A 15,133-nucleotide genomic window follows, 5' to 3' on the forward strand; every position below is an offset into this window, starting at 1 on the left:
TGGTCCTACCGCCACCCCCTCCTGAAGTCTGACCAGGTCTCCTCTAGTTGGTAATGGCAGCAGCCGGCATGCTTCTCACCTGTCCGTCAGTGATGAGGGGTGATTACTCCCCTTGTCCATGCAGGCTCCTCAGGGCTACCCTGCAACCAGCCGTACCCAGGGACACACAGGAGGGAAGGGAGTTAACTGGCTCCATCCAGCTAAGTGAGGGCGGGTGGGGGTCTGGGCAGCAGGCTGTGAGAAATTCACAGTTTGTCCATGAGCTTTACACTTCCTGAGAAGAGAATGCAATTAAGCAGGTAGGTGCATTTGGCTTTTTAACACTTCTGTAGTTAATCGCTCTTTCTCTGTCTTCTTTCTTCTGGCCTTGTGCTCCTAGTATCAGCTGTGTAATCCGATAGCTTCATTTTTTCTTTTAAATGGCTGGCATCTCAAAGACTACTATATGCATGTTGACTAGACTTAGGACATTTTGGGTTTTATGTTGGTCTGAATCCAGAATATCAGAGACAACTATTTTCTCTCTCTGCTTTTTACTTTTTTTGTCTAACTCTTCATCTCATAGGCCTCCCAGTAGCATTGGATGCAGGAAAAAATACATTGACGGTGAAAAACAAGGCGAACCAGTTGTAGTTTTAGATCCTGTTTCTACACATGAACCCCAAACCAAAGACCAGGTTGCTGAAAAAGATCCAACTCAACACAAGGAGGATGAAGGCGAAATTCAACCAGAAAACAAAGAAGACAGCATTGAAAACATGAGAGAGACAGACAGCTCCAACTGCTGATCCATAAACCAGAAGCCTGACATGTTTGGAAGTCCTTTTCAATAAGCACATGATTAGTGTTGGTATATTGGCAAGGGCTGTAGACATTCTTCTCTGGTCACTGTATTCAGAATACAGGTTCTTTTCTGGTGTCACTTTTGTAAGTAGCAACTATAAACATAAGTAAGCTGTTTAGCAAAACACACATTCCTAGTAGGTTTTGGTTTTTTGATCTTTATAAAGATGAGAATTTTTTCCTAGTTACTGTATTAAGTATGACTTCTTTTAGAAGGTTACAGAAAAATTCAGATGTTGATACCTTTTTAGGAAATGTGCATACCACTCATCAAATGGAATGCTGAAAGTTTGACGTGCTTGTAGATAATCGGATAAACAAAACTGATCAACCTAATGTGATTTTAAAAGCCCCCAAAGAAGCTTCTGTTTTGGGTCTGATCCTCTTGGTGGAGAAACTGCAGCAGCGTGGAAATTGTTGGGTACTGTGGCATACAAGTTATTTTCTACAGTAGACTGAGATAAACTGAAAACTCAGGAGCTGGCATCAAACTCGTAGTCCCATAGTCAGTGTTAATTACACACATGGTTAACTATTGGATGAAAAATACATGCTATTGATTGTGTCCAAAGCCTCCCAAGGACCTCCATGGGGATGCTCTGGTAGCCTGAATACAGAACTGAGGTGAAAGTCCAAACCTGGAATTTTACAGTAATAAGTTGGTAAACCATGTGCTCTGTGCTATGAGTTAATTATGTTTTCCCAAATACTAATGTGGCACAAGTACCATATTTTATCAGAATTCTTATGTACAGTACAGTGAAGATAAGTGACAAGCACACATTTTTCTTGCTTCACTGCTGTTCTATATTACACAGGTTTGTTGTTTTTTTAAAAAAGAAATTAAGCAGTAGTTAACCTCTAAAAATACAATGTTTCAGGCTACCACAGTGAATAAATAGAAATGTAATCAGGGATTAAAAAAAAAAACTTATGCAGCTTTTCAAAGTTGATTGTTTCAAAATTGGTGTTTATTTAAAATAAGTGGTAATGTACTTGAATGCACTTTTTATGATTCAGTAATGGTAATTTTACTATTAAAGAAAGTGAAAGGTTTAGTTTTGTTAGCATGGCTCAGCATGTAGCTGTCAGGTGTTTTTCACCTAAGGGCAAAAGAAAATGATAGTAATAATTGCAGTAGTTGTATTGTATTGTATTTTTGCACGTGTGGTAAGCATAGGCTTGAAGAGGTGGGTAGGCAGGTACATGTACTTCCTAAATTTGGAGATAATTATCTTTCTGTAAGTTCGTTATGCTTGACTGTTTCCATGTTCTCCCAATAATGATTTTACAGTTACTTATCACTTTACTAATGGGGAATTAAAATGTAATGTTTTTCAACTGTATATTTCCTTAACTGGATAATACTGCTATATGATATGCTTACTACAGACTGCATTAATTCACGAAACGAATTCTGTTATGCTGTAATTTGAACTCTTCTCACCACAACTTATTAAAAAGGCACCAATAGTTTCCCATTAAGGGTCAGTTGTGGTTATTATTAACGTTTCTGGTTTAGTTCCCCAAGCTTGACATTCTTTAATAGAAAACTGTATACGATTTGACAACTTTAGTAATTTTTAATAGTCCCTAAGATGGTTTATTGAGTTTTCTTTCATGTTTCTTTGTGCTGTTTTCCTTCTTGCATCTGTGATCTGTCTGCCGGCATGCAACTCACACACATTTAGGAATATAAAAATATGTACACTGTCTTTCCATATTTCATCACACCATCAACAGAATAATATGGTTATCAAAATACCCTCCTTTCTAGGGTAAGAAGTTGCCCTTTGGGTGAAATGTGTTAGCTGGACTAGGGAACAATTAGTAATAGGTATTTTGAAAGTGTTCCTGCCTTTTTTAAGCTGCTTACTTTCTCTCACTGTGATTACAAAGCATTTTAAATTAATTTGACATAAAGGTATTTGATGGAAGATATTCACTCACCTTTTTCTGCCTACAGTTTTTCCCTTTTCACTTCGGTTTTGAGGGGGTTTTGCCCCTAGCTGGGGTGACAATTTCAACCAAGCAAGGGATCCCAAATAGGAAGACATAGGAGAACTATGCTTATATTCGCAAGGTATGTTCATAGCTATTGCACACACAAAACTTACATACATCCTGCTTACACAATTTTAAGTTGGAAGAGACAGCATCTTTATGTTTTTGATTTCTCTAAAAGTTATTTATGCCTCCTTCTGTTTGGGAAAGATAAATTAAGTCTCGTGCGCTATAGAGGATTTTTTTCTTTAAAAAAACTAATGTTGATGCATTTTATAGCCAGAGTGAGGCACAGAGGTAGAGGTACTTTGTGCCATTGCTATTTAAGAAAAAGAAAATGTCTCTTTTTTTTTCTGGAAGAATAAGATTTTAATTAAAGCACTTGCAGCCTTTTGTATCTGAGCTGGTCTCAAAGTCCTCATCCACAGCAGTTTCAGCAGCTGAACAGTCCCATGGAAGTTCTGACGGGCAGGCATCAACTGGGCTATTAGCACCCAGCCTAGTTTGCCCTGAGTACAGAGGATGGATGCTTTGGCTCTAACTACTCACCAATAATTGCTCCTTCCTCACCTTCTTTGTTAATGGTAAACTGCTGGAAATGGAGTAGTACAGGTAACAATTATTTTTAATTGTCTTTCCAGACCAGTTTTTGGTTGTGTGTTCAGTAAATGATAGTCTGTATCACAGCCTTAAAGTCTGGATTATTTTTCTAAATGCATACTCTACATGTTTAGTTACATTCGTTGTGGAACATCATTAGGTTATATACCAATAAGTTGTCGAGAATGGATAACCATCTGTCATTATCACTGACTTTCGAGGACTCATCAAGCAGTCCCTGCATAAGGACTGGAGTGGTTTGAAGTTTCTCTTCCAAGCACTAACATTTCCCTATCCCACAGTCATTTTTAATTTGGGATATGACCGTTTCTTTCATTTCTTTCACAGATGATGTTATATATACGGTTATATAAATATATTTCATATTATATGTTACATAACACAGAGAGAGAAAGTATAAATAGAAAGAGGGCCTAGCACCCTAAGAAATTTAAATTAAAACGCTAATTATCCATTGGTGAGCGCAGTCTCGAGGATAGGTGAGTAAACTGCTCTGTGTTGAAGTTACACTGCTGACCTGGTTATGGTAATAAATCACCTCTTTGGTTAATTTAATTTAGTTATTTTGTTATTTGTTGTACATTTTTGCTTTGGTTTTAGTAATTTAATTATAATTTGTATCACTGTTCCAGGGCATATTCTCATGATGTGTGTGTGTGTATGTGTGTGTGTGTATTTTTCAAAGGGTATGTGAACACCGAGTCATGTTTGTTCTGCCTTTAAAATGAATTTTCCTTCCAGTTTCTCCTACCGGTTGTTTGTTGCTAAGCATCAGGAGAGGCAGTAGCAGCCACAAACTGTGACACAGTTCTTCCAACTTAGAGTGATACCAAGCAAGTCTCCTGCCCCGTGCTCTGAGAGAGTCTGCGCCTGGGCCAGTTTCAAATCATAGCTTTGAGAATAAGGAGTTGGGTCTGTTAGGAGGAAATTAAGGTCCCTTGTTAGTACTCTTTAAAAGGAGAGGTCCTCGGTGTGCTTAGTAAAAATTATAGAATTTACCAGAAGTCTAAACTTAGCCAACTCCCCTACAGGTCAGTACATAGCAACTTATATAATTTTCAGGAGAAGCAAATGGTAATCCTTTTAACAGAGACCCTAAATCATATAAAGTGGTTGGATATTATTATATCTATATGTTTGTGTCTGAATAGGTTTATTTCTGCTACTCCTCTGCTATAATCCCAACACTGGCTTACAAAAGAGGCAATTCAGACAACGGATATGTCACATCATTTTTTATCACCTGCAGATTGCTTTTTAAATGCTGTAGTATAAATAACTGGGCATTTAATAACCTTGAGAATATTTATTCATTTACTGATATGCTTATTCATGTATACTCAGTCTTACTCCAAAAAGGATCTAAGAAGACTCATAAAGATAAAAATAATACAAGAAAAACTAAAATTTAAAAAGAAGAGGGAATTAGGAAAAAAGGAATCAAGGGTAGGAAAGTGAGATGAAACTGGCTGTTACAAAAAATAGTGACACTCTCACACTTCTACGTGAGGTTGGCTACAAAAATGTGTCAGTGCTTTTCAGCACAGACATGTAGAATAAACACAGAAGATGGACATCTGTTCCCAGCACAGAGAGCTTCTAGGGTCATTAGGTTTTTGTTCTCAGAGATACTCTGATTGGTAAAGGATGGGGTGTTTGACTGAGTGTGGAGTTGGCAACAAAAATATTGGCCTCTTTTACTGGAGCGTGTCCCTGAAAAATGGACAGGAGAGCTAATAGACAAAATCCGCATGGAAGTGTGGTGGCTGCAAAACGAAGTTCACAGATAGAATTTAAGGCAAAAACATCATATATGTAATTTACCAAACAGTGGAATTAGAAGAATAAAAACCACAAGAGTTGGTGAAGTTGAAGAGGAAACTCGATGTGGAGACATGGCGCTGTACTTCAGACCTCCCAGTCTACTAATACTGATGGTGTGGCTGGAACCTGGGGTATGTACAGCCCTATCCAGAGGATGCTCCTGTTTCGGCTGATTCCTCTACACCCTGTGTGGGGAAGGTGGGCACCAGCGGCTCCCTAGCTGCAGCAGCCTCAAGTGCCTCCGCAGCCTTTTCAGCTTCCTCGTTAAAGTAAAAAAAAGTGTGTTCTTCTTTGAAACCTATTTAAAAAAGTAACAATAAAGTTTACTGTCTAATCCAATGGTGCCAGTTTTTATATATTACATGAGTTGAAGGAGATCATCTTCAGTACTAGTCCAAAGGTGTCACATCACCATCGGAAAGGATTCCAGAACCATTTACAACTGGGCCTATCTTTCGTTATATGTTTAATTGTGCCATACAGATGTTCTGTTCGATTTGCACTCTCATTCAACATTCTGGAACATCTGATGACGCATCATGGACTTTGGGCAGAGGCTTAGCGGAAAGCGTTAAGAGGAAGATGATAAACTGGGGGAAAGGCCAGTATTGGGCATGATACAAGCCACTGCCAGCTGACTGCTCCCAGGGAAATGATGGCAGGCATGGACCATTCCAGTCAGGTCCTTACATGTAAGTATTGACAACATTCTAATGGCTGAGCTTTTGCCAAGATTTCCTACCCTAAAGTGGGAGTGGAGAGATTTATTTTTCCAGGTTTTGGTCCCTTTAATAATGATTCACCAAGGCCAGTGTCAGAGAAATTCTCCTCGATCTGTTAATCTATTGTGGAATACTGAGGGGGCTGCACTGTCACCACAGAGGGGTGGAGCCTATGGTCACCAGAGTCCTTTTGGATGCCCTGCAGCAGTTGTTTCCCTCGTGGTAACGTCTGGCTGGAACTGGGATCAGTCATTCAGGGAAGCTAAGGCCTCCACAAGTCAGGATGTCCGGAAAAATAATCAGATATGTGGAACAGTATAATTTTACCTATTTGAAAAAACTAGCCCTTCTACTACACACTAAACAATACAAACTTTTGACTGCCCTTACGTGACTCAGAACTAGTCTCCCAATTATATCTTTATTTTCTGAATCCTAGGATGCATTTCAAGACCGCTACATATGTTAAACATGACAAGTTTATAATCACAGTTTCTATTGGTCTCTTTAAATGCCACTGCATGCTATATGCCTCCTTTTGGCCATCACAGTCAGTAATATAAGAAAATAAAAATGCATATTTGGTGTGTTTCTCTCCAGTTACCCAGTATACAAGATGCTTCTATACATGCAGATTTACAAAGATTCTATTTCGTTAAATGATTGATTTCTCTTGAGACCTTAACCTTTCCAAGGTATGTTAAAGTTAACACACTACCTACTTGTTTTTAAGTAAAACGATTTGTTTCCAAGAACCCTCAGGGAAGCATCTGCCTTTAACTTTCATGGGCCGTGCAGGGAAACCTTAAGTGTAATTTGGACCATAACAAAAGGTAGGCTTGGAAATTCCAATCAATTAATTCTATTGAAAAGCATCGTGCAGCCTATTCATCAAGAAAAAGGGCGAGAGTTTTAAACATTCAGGTAAACAGATGATCCATTAAGACAACAATATACATTGTGGCAAGTGCCATCCTAGTTTTGTCAGCACTGATGTATGGTCTTTGGATTCCCCTGCCCTCCTGCAGAGGGACTTCTATTCCCCCTCTTCCAACCTTTGTTCTCTTATTCATGGCTAAGTGAAAACAAAGCAAGAAAGCAGCGCATACCCAGTGTTCGATTCTGGACAAGTTCTTCCTCTATAGTGAGAAGGCGGTTGTATTTAGTCACTCGTTCACCACGGGAAAGACCCCCCAACTTGATAAACCGGACACCAAGCCCAACAGCCTGAAAGGGGGGGAAAACTAATTTTAGATGGAGGAGCCATGTCTTGCTAAACGACAAACAATTCTTTAAAGAGAAAGGAAACTGTCACGGTGTGCTGTTTGGGTTTTTCTCTTACTAGTTTTTTATCTTTACGTAAGCACAGTGGCCTACAAGCTGAGAGTGCTGAAAGGCAAACAGATGATGTGACTGACTATCCATCAGGCACTTTACTAGTCACGTAGGCATGCTGATTTTATCTAAGAACGTTCTGGCCTTTCTCACTTCATTTTAGGAGGAAAGATTGCAGGTGCACACCCCAGTCATTTAAGTGTGCTCATCATTTTCCCTGGACTTCAATTTTTCTTCTTTTTAAAAGTTCAAAGATTAGCTCTTTGCAAAAGGTAGCTATCTGGGAGGAAGCAAATCTATTTCATAAAAGGTTACATGACTTTCTCCACCAAAGACTGCATTTCTCTGAAATACCAATTCGTGATAAAAGCAGTGTTTGGCAGTTGACCAGCATTCAGTACTTACCAAATCGACAAGGCTGTCATCAGATGATTCTCCTTCTGTACTTCCAAAGACAGTGATGTGCTTCTTACCTGGAAGAGGAATTTCTTTCAGTTTTATACAGTGTAGAAAGTTAGGATACATGTGGGCCTCTGGGATCAAAATGAAAAATTTCTCAGATTTAAAACTTCCCTGTGAAGAGTAAATTATTTGCCCACCTAGGATTCTAACATTTGCATTTTTATTGCCCTGCTTTTGTTTGTTTACCCGCCAATTTCAGTAGCTTAGATGCTGTAAATACTAAATGAATACTGTGTTTCATTAAAATTAAGATACATGATGGCTGGGCGCGGTGGCTCACTCCTGTAATCCCAGCACTTTGGGAGGCCAAGGCGGGTGGATCGTGAGGTCAGGAGATCGAGACCATCCTGGCTAACACGGTGAAACCCCGTCTCTACTAAAAATACAAAAAATTAGCCGGGTGTGGTGGTGGGCGCCTGTAGTCCCAGCTACTCGGGAGGCTGAGGCAGGAGAATGGCATGAACCCGGGAGGCAGAGCTTGCAGTGAGCTGAGATCACGCCACTGCACTCCAGCTCTGGGCAACAGAGTCAGACTCCATCTAAAAAAAAAAAAAAAAAAGATACATGATTTGTAAGATGTACTATTATTTTATTACCACTAAAAGGGGGTAGGGAGATGCTCAAATTAGATTGACACATTTCTAAGACCGCGGCTATAAGACATGATTCAATTTTTTAAATGTTCAGTGTAGAAAAATGCATCTTTGAATCAGTGAAATATGGTAAGAGTAACTTGGAGTTGGTATGCCTACGTAATGGCTTTCTCCTTTCATTGTGTAGAATTTTGTTCAAAGGACTGTCATTCTGAATGTTTACTAGAAGAGTAGTGTTGGTAGTAATCAATCATTTGAGGGTCTTGAAACCCTTTGAAATGTGCCAGTCTGTGAAGAGTGCCAGCCAGAGCTCTTCCTGCAACAGTGTTTGCATTGCCTCCTATCATCTACCACCCACAGGCCAGCCCTGCCTGAGCATCTTCTTCCATCCTCTGGCAGCAACCCAGGCCCCTGGCTGCCAGTCTGGCTCTGAGTTCTGCTCCAGCTCTGAGACCAGCTTTCTGTCTAGTTCCTGAGACCCAGTCGTGGTATTTGTTTCATGCCCTCTGCATAAGTGTACCAGATGCCCATGAACTCAGTTTGTAGTCTAGTGGGAGACCCCAGTCATTAGGTAGTTGTACAAGTGACTGTGGTTAGTATTACAAAGAGGAAATATAGGATGCTAGGAGGAAGATTCAGAACAGAACCAGTTAGGGATAGGGGAAGGCAAGAGTGGCTGAAGACGTTTCATTTTAGCCAAGACCTGAAGGATGCAGAGCCAAGTATGTCAGAGCAAAGCATTCTGGTCCAAAGGAACAGCATGTTTAAAGACAGGTGGTCAAGAGTTGTGGGCAAGTGAGATGACTATAGTGTCATGGGAAAGTTGCCTAATCTCTCCAAGTCTTGTTTTCTTATCAATAAAGTGGATAGTGTCTACTTCACAGGGATGCTGTAAGGATTATGTCCAGTTCGCAAATGCCTGACCCATTGGTCTTAAGTAAAGCTGCTCTCCTCTGGCATCCCAGATGCACTAGCACTGGAGCCCTGCTTTTCACCCGTCGTCCCCTGATCCCCATTGCTGGGCTCCTGTCCCTGAATCCCAGCTTGTTGACTCAGGTTCTGCTTCCCGAGGTTTCCCTGATACCCCACTGCCTTGCCAACCTGCTTGGCAGCTTCCTCATGCTGCATGTTAGTAGCGAACCTACCCTTGCCTCAGGTCTCTATACTGACGGAAAACTGCTTCTAATCTGATCTTGTTGCCTGTTTTCTAAACTGCTCAAGTAGACCATTCCCTGCAGTGGATGATCTGGTTCCAAATTCTGATCCCTCCTAGACTTCCCCAAGTAATGCAAATTAAAATGGCCGACTGGTGTCTGGATATATTATAAATAGCTAAGTTTATTTTCAATTAAGTAATTCCTACATCCTTACTATGTACTTGGGTCATGCCTGTGTGGAAGAAAGAGCTGTGGTCCCTGTTAAGATGTTGACTCCTTATCTAGAATCTAGAGCATAAAGTGGTAGTAAATGATAGGAGGAAATTTACAATACTGCGGTAACGTGATGCAGGCTACATGTGTTCTGCCCCTGCTGTTCCTTGGCTGTGCTTGGTGCCTTGGCTTTGTGAATGGTGAGCTATTTTTCTTAGCTTGAACACTACATTGTACCCGGAAGCCTGATTAGTGCAGATGGGTACCCAGGTGTTCCACAGTGCATGATTCAGGATTTGAGACCTGTTCTTTAGCAGTAAGAGTTGGGGTACCTCTATGGGTTTCTACAAATTAATTAATTAATTTTGAGAAGGAGTCTCTCTGTCGCCCAGGCTGGAGTGCAGTGGCGCGATCTCGGCTCACTGCAGGCTCCGCCTCCCGAGTTCACGCCATTCTCCTGCCTCAGCCTCCCGAGTAGCTGGGACTACAGGCACCCGCTACCACACCCGGCTAATTTTTTGCATTTTTAGTAGAGATGGGGTTTCACCATGTTAGCCAGGATGGTCTCGATCTCCTGACCTCATGATCCGCCGGCCTCAGCCTCCCAAAGTGCTGGGATTACAGGCGTGAGCCAACACGCCCGGCCGGGTTTCTGTAAATTTAAAGATTTTCTGTAGCCCAAGCTGAGAACCTAAAGCAAATTGATAAATGTGCTGAAGGCTATGCCCTTTCATGAGAAATCAGCCATTAGTCCTCCTGTTACAGGCAGAAAGGCTCTCCCTACTGTGAAGCTGACAGGGCAGTGGCCTTGGCCATACCTCTGGTAGCCCTCAGTAAAGGGGATGAGCTTGGACTTGGGCTGTTAGTGGAACGTAGTCAAGGGAGTCAGTAAGCTGCCTTTTGTGTTCCAGCACTAAATCTCTCACAAATAGTTGGACTTTCTTTTCTTCCAAGATTTCTCCCATGCTTTTTAGTAACTTTGATATGCTGTGTATTTTTGGTTTCTTGTATAACCAAGTCATTACGAGTCTTTCAGATGTATACTTTTACTCACTGTCAATCAGATTGGTTATTTCCACCAAGTCAGACATTGTAGTTTGGTTTGTGTGTTTTATGATCAGCCCATTGGATTTGGGGATGCTGATGTTTCCTTGCTCTAGAAGTTTAGAAATGCTTTTGGAAGCAGTTCCTGCAATTATGTAACACCTGGAACCAAGTGCGTGACAGATGCTGTCCCATTGTTCAGAGTCCTGGGTAAATATTTAAGAATTGATCATTATAATGCATTGAACATAATTACAAAACAACAGGAATAATATAGCACATACTCAAGCTCACACATTTTTCCTGAGATGCACAAAACAATTTTCTTTTACTTCTGTTCCTGAATGACCCTGTACCATAGCCACACAAACTAAGAAGCTTTGGGGAACAGAAACTAATAGTGAATTTGAGCTTAAAGGTTTTATGAATAAAATGTTAATATACTAAATGCTATTTCTTACATGGATTTTAGAGTTCTTCAGACCCAGGATATTCCCATCCACTCTTGTCTATAATGCTGCTAAGGATTGGCTGGATGGATTTTTCTGATATTTCTGATAAACAGAAAATGGAAAAAGAAAGGCTGCAAGGGCTCTAGTCCCTTCTCAACACCCTTATTTTTATTGGTGAGACTATCATATGAAATGAAATGCTTATTTTAAAATTATACACATACATATGCATGTTTGTGTGTATATGTGTGTGTGTGTTTGTGTGTGTGTGTTTGTGTACAGAGTCATCCTAGGCCTTTGTACCAGATTTCAACTTACCGCGTTAGAACAGACCACACAGTTTCATCCTATCACATGAAAAAAGCTGTGGTCAAGGCTGGGTGCAGTGGCTCACATCTGTACTACCAGCACTGTGGGAGGCTGAGGCAGGAGGATCGCTTGAGTCTAGGAGTATGAGACCAGTCTGGACAATGTGGCGAGACCCCATCTCTACAAAAAATACAAAAACTAGCTGGGTGTGCTGGTGTGCCTGGTAGTCCCAGCTTCTTGAGAGGGTGATGTGGGAAGATGGCTTGAGCCTGGGAGGTCAAGGCTGCAGTGAGCTGTGATCAGGCCACTGCACTCCAGCCTGGGTGACAGAGCAAGACTCTGTCTTAAAAAAGTATGACCAGAGCCTCAGGACAGTCATGGCAGGGCTGGTATGGCAAGGTTAAGGAGCTAAGCTCAGCCAGTGCATTCTGCGTATGCTGGTGTGGAATGGAGGCTGTGAAAGGGAGGATGTGACTGAGACCCTGGGACTCCACATCAGGACCAGCATTTATATCATCCTCCAAATCGAAATAGTTGTGTTATCTCAAAGAAGATATCTGTTCAATCTATCTGTTCAATCTATCTGATGGTTCTCAAATTTATAAAATTAAGAATTTAAATTTTGGAGTGTAAGTTGGGGGAAAGATGGTCACATAAGCTTTGGTCAAATGCATGAGTTTTAATAGATCATAAAACCTCAATATCTCAAACCCTTTAAAAATATGGCTTTGCAGGCCGGGCACAGTGGCTCATGCCTGTAATCCTAGCACTTTGGGAGGCCAAGGTGGGTGGATCTCCTGAGCTCAGAAGCTGGAGACCAGCTTGTTTCTACTAAACCTTGTTTCTACTAAAAATACCAAAAATTAGCTTGGTGTGGTGGTGCACGCCTATAGTCCCAGCTACTCGGGAGGCTGAGGCAGGAGAATCACTTGAGCCCAGGAGGCAGAGGTTGCAGTGAGCCAAGATCGTGCCACTGCACTCCCGCCTAGGTGACAGAGTGAGACCCTGTCTCAAATAAAGAAAAAATGGCTTTGTTACTTTTATGCATATATAGTGACTGGATTTAGGCTGAAAAATATTTGGCCATATAGAAGTCCTGTTTCCCTGAGCACATGAAAATGATATATGATTAACCTATTGAAGCTCCAGCCAGCACAGCAGGGGCAGCTTCCATCTGTTAGGTTGCTTGTAAATATACAGGTACTCCTGAAGGGCTTGCGAATAGCGTGTTTCATTCCCCAGACAGGCACACTCCTAGGTAATTGTGTTTTTCCTATTCATTTTCTTAGTAAATGCCTTTTCTCATAAATGCTGAAATAAAGCAACTCAGCCCCAGACCAAATTACAACACATTTTGAATGACAGAGATCCAAAAGAATGAGATTTTATTCTCTGTTTTGTTATGAAATATAAAAGGTGAGTCCTGCCTATCTTATGGCATATAAAATATGTTATAAAATATGGAAGGTAGGGTGCTTACCTCCTTCCTGAAAGGATCAATTAAGGCAATAATTGAAGGGTACTTGTTGATCAGATCCACATACAGGTCAACCATCTCCGCTGCATTTTTGTATGTGCCCATGATCACTTCATACTTTCCTTTATTCTGATATGTGTCAGGAAAATATTAAAATAAGGGATAAACAATGAATTCATCAAATCCCAAAGATACATTGCAGATTCCTTTTCATTTGTTTTATATATAAGAGGTTGTAAACAGGTTCTTTTCAGGGCACATTGACCTGAGAAATCTGTCCATTCTACTTTAAATATCTTAAATATTAACCTGGGAAATCAAGTCACCATTCCTTTTGATGCCCTCTAGGGTTCTTCCCACAGACTTCAGATGGAGCCTCCTACACAAAACACCAAGAATTACAGAGTAGGAGGGGAATAATCTGTTAGACTTGGCTGCCTGGGTAGATGGACAATAACATAAATTCACAAAATAAGCAGAATAGCAATGCTAACCTGCTCACTCACTAGACCCTACCATCCTTCAGCTCACATTGTATGAATAACTTGTTTCCTTTACTGTAAATATTCTAAAGCTTGAAAGCGAGGCTAGGCTTTTGATATACTAACAACCAGTGTGAAAAATAATGTGATTTATGTGAGGCATTTCTTTCTCGGGTAGCATGTACTTTCTAGTAGTAATGATATTGTCCAGAAGGTAGAATTCTAGTGCAACATTCATTTGAAGTCTGGAAAGCCCCTAAGTCATTAAGTATAGAAGTAAACAGGGCTGAAGGATCTAGAACAGCCTTTCTGCAAAACAAAGCACCCTTCCTTTTAAGTCTATGTTCAGGGATGGTACCTGGTATATTTTGGCACTGGGAGGGAGGTGGAATGCAACAGAGTGGCTGTTTGGTTTGCTAATGCCTTCCTGCTGCTGCTAATGGAATGGATTCCATTGGAATTAAGCAGCTTCCTAAGAAGACCATAACTGAAGGGATTTCATACTTCTTTCACCTTCAAAAGCAGCAAGAACTTTCAACTTCTATAATGCACAGCTTAAAAAACCCTATCTTGTCAGTGAGGAAACGCTAATGATTTTGAACTGACAATATTGTAAGAATTATCTGATATCAAGCTAATACATTTTACGGAATATAAGCAAGAAATACCCATTCTAGTTAGCACTAGCAGTCAGTATATTCATAGTTCCTGGTATATGTTGCTGATGAAAACATGCAATTATTTTTCTTAATGGTATGCCTAGGAACCAATCATTATGTGAAGAATAGGAAATTACTTTAAATATTCTTTTATGTGCTTAGTTTCTTTGGAAAAGTATAAGAACTTTTAGAAGTCAGCCAAAATTGAAGGTTCTTATATAGTGTTCAAAATTTCCTTTGTAAAGTTAAAATCACAGTTAAAGCAGAATGCTATTTGGTCATGTCCCCTGAATTTGACATAAATTACCAAGTCACCATAAATGCTTGGCAATATGCTGGGCATTTCATAAAACGTAGACTCAGCATTTTTGTGTATTTGAAATTGGGAAGTGTATTAGTTTGTTCTCATGCTGCTAATAAAGACATACCTGACACTGAGTAATTTGTAAAGGAAAGAGGTTTAATTGACTCACAGTTCCACATGGCTGAGGAGGCCGCACAATCATGGTGGAAGGTAAAGGAAGAGCAAAGTCATGTCTTACATGGCAGCAGGCAAGAGAGAGTGTGTGCAGGGGAACTCCTCTTTATAAAACCATAAGATCTAGTGAGACTTATTCACTATCATGAGAATAGCATGGGAAAGACCCACCCCCATGATTCAATTACCTCCCATGACACATGGGAATTATGGGAGCTACAATTCAAGATGCGATTTGGGTGGGGACACAGCCAAACCATATCAGGAAGTATATGTGTAAGACAGAAAACTAATAACTTTCCTAACATACCAGTTTCCCAAGTTTAAAGGTAAATTGCTGTTGTATTACCCTGAGGAAGTGAAGACTAGAATGTTGCTTGTTTTTTGTTTTGTTTTGAGACGGAGTTTCACTCTTGTTGCCCAGGCTGGAGTGCAATGGCATGATCTTGGCTCACTGC

At 40.5% G+C, this 15,133-nt stretch overlaps 2 protein-coding genes across 5 annotated transcripts in view; one reads left to right on the forward strand and one right to left on the reverse strand.

Moving 5' to 3' along the window:
- SHTN1 (shootin 1) overlaps positions 1-4,023 on the forward strand; it is a 122,497-nt gene extending 118,474 nt beyond the window's left edge. For 2 of the 4 annotated variants that reach the window (XR_004028664.1, XM_030806519.1), the window contains exon 16: positions 566-786. Coding sequence is in view for 3 of the 4 variants with exons in the window: in XM_030806519.1 (XP_030662379.1) it covers positions 566-577 (12 nt within the window). In the remaining variant the exon portion in view is untranslated. Of the gene's footprint in view, positions 1-565 lie in introns of all 4 variants that reach the window. The other 2 variants (XM_003254996.4, XM_003254995.4) reach the window with 2 other exon arrangements.
- The window catches only part of ENO4 (enolase 4), a 35,203-nt gene continuing 22,262 nt past the window's right edge, over positions 2,193-15,133 (reverse strand). Inside the window, exons 10-14 of the mRNA XM_003255001.4 lie at positions 13,060-13,185; positions 10,829-11,024; positions 7,755-7,822; positions 7,124-7,241; positions 2,193-5,590 (exon numbers count right to left, since the gene is read on the reverse strand). Coding sequence (XP_003255049.2) covers positions 5,436-5,590; positions 7,124-7,241; positions 7,755-7,822; positions 10,829-11,024; positions 13,060-13,185 — 663 coding nt within the window. The 3' untranslated portion in view covers positions 2,193-5,435. The remainder of the gene's footprint in view (positions 5,591-7,123; positions 7,242-7,754; positions 7,823-10,828; positions 11,025-13,059; positions 13,186-15,133) is intronic.

The sequence above is a fragment of the Nomascus leucogenys genome, chromosome 3 (assembly GCF_006542625.1).
Source record: "Nomascus leucogenys isolate Asia chromosome 3, Asia_NLE_v1, whole genome shotgun sequence".
Classification (NCBI taxonomy): Eukaryota; Metazoa; Chordata; class Mammalia; order Primates; family Hylobatidae; genus Nomascus; species Nomascus leucogenys.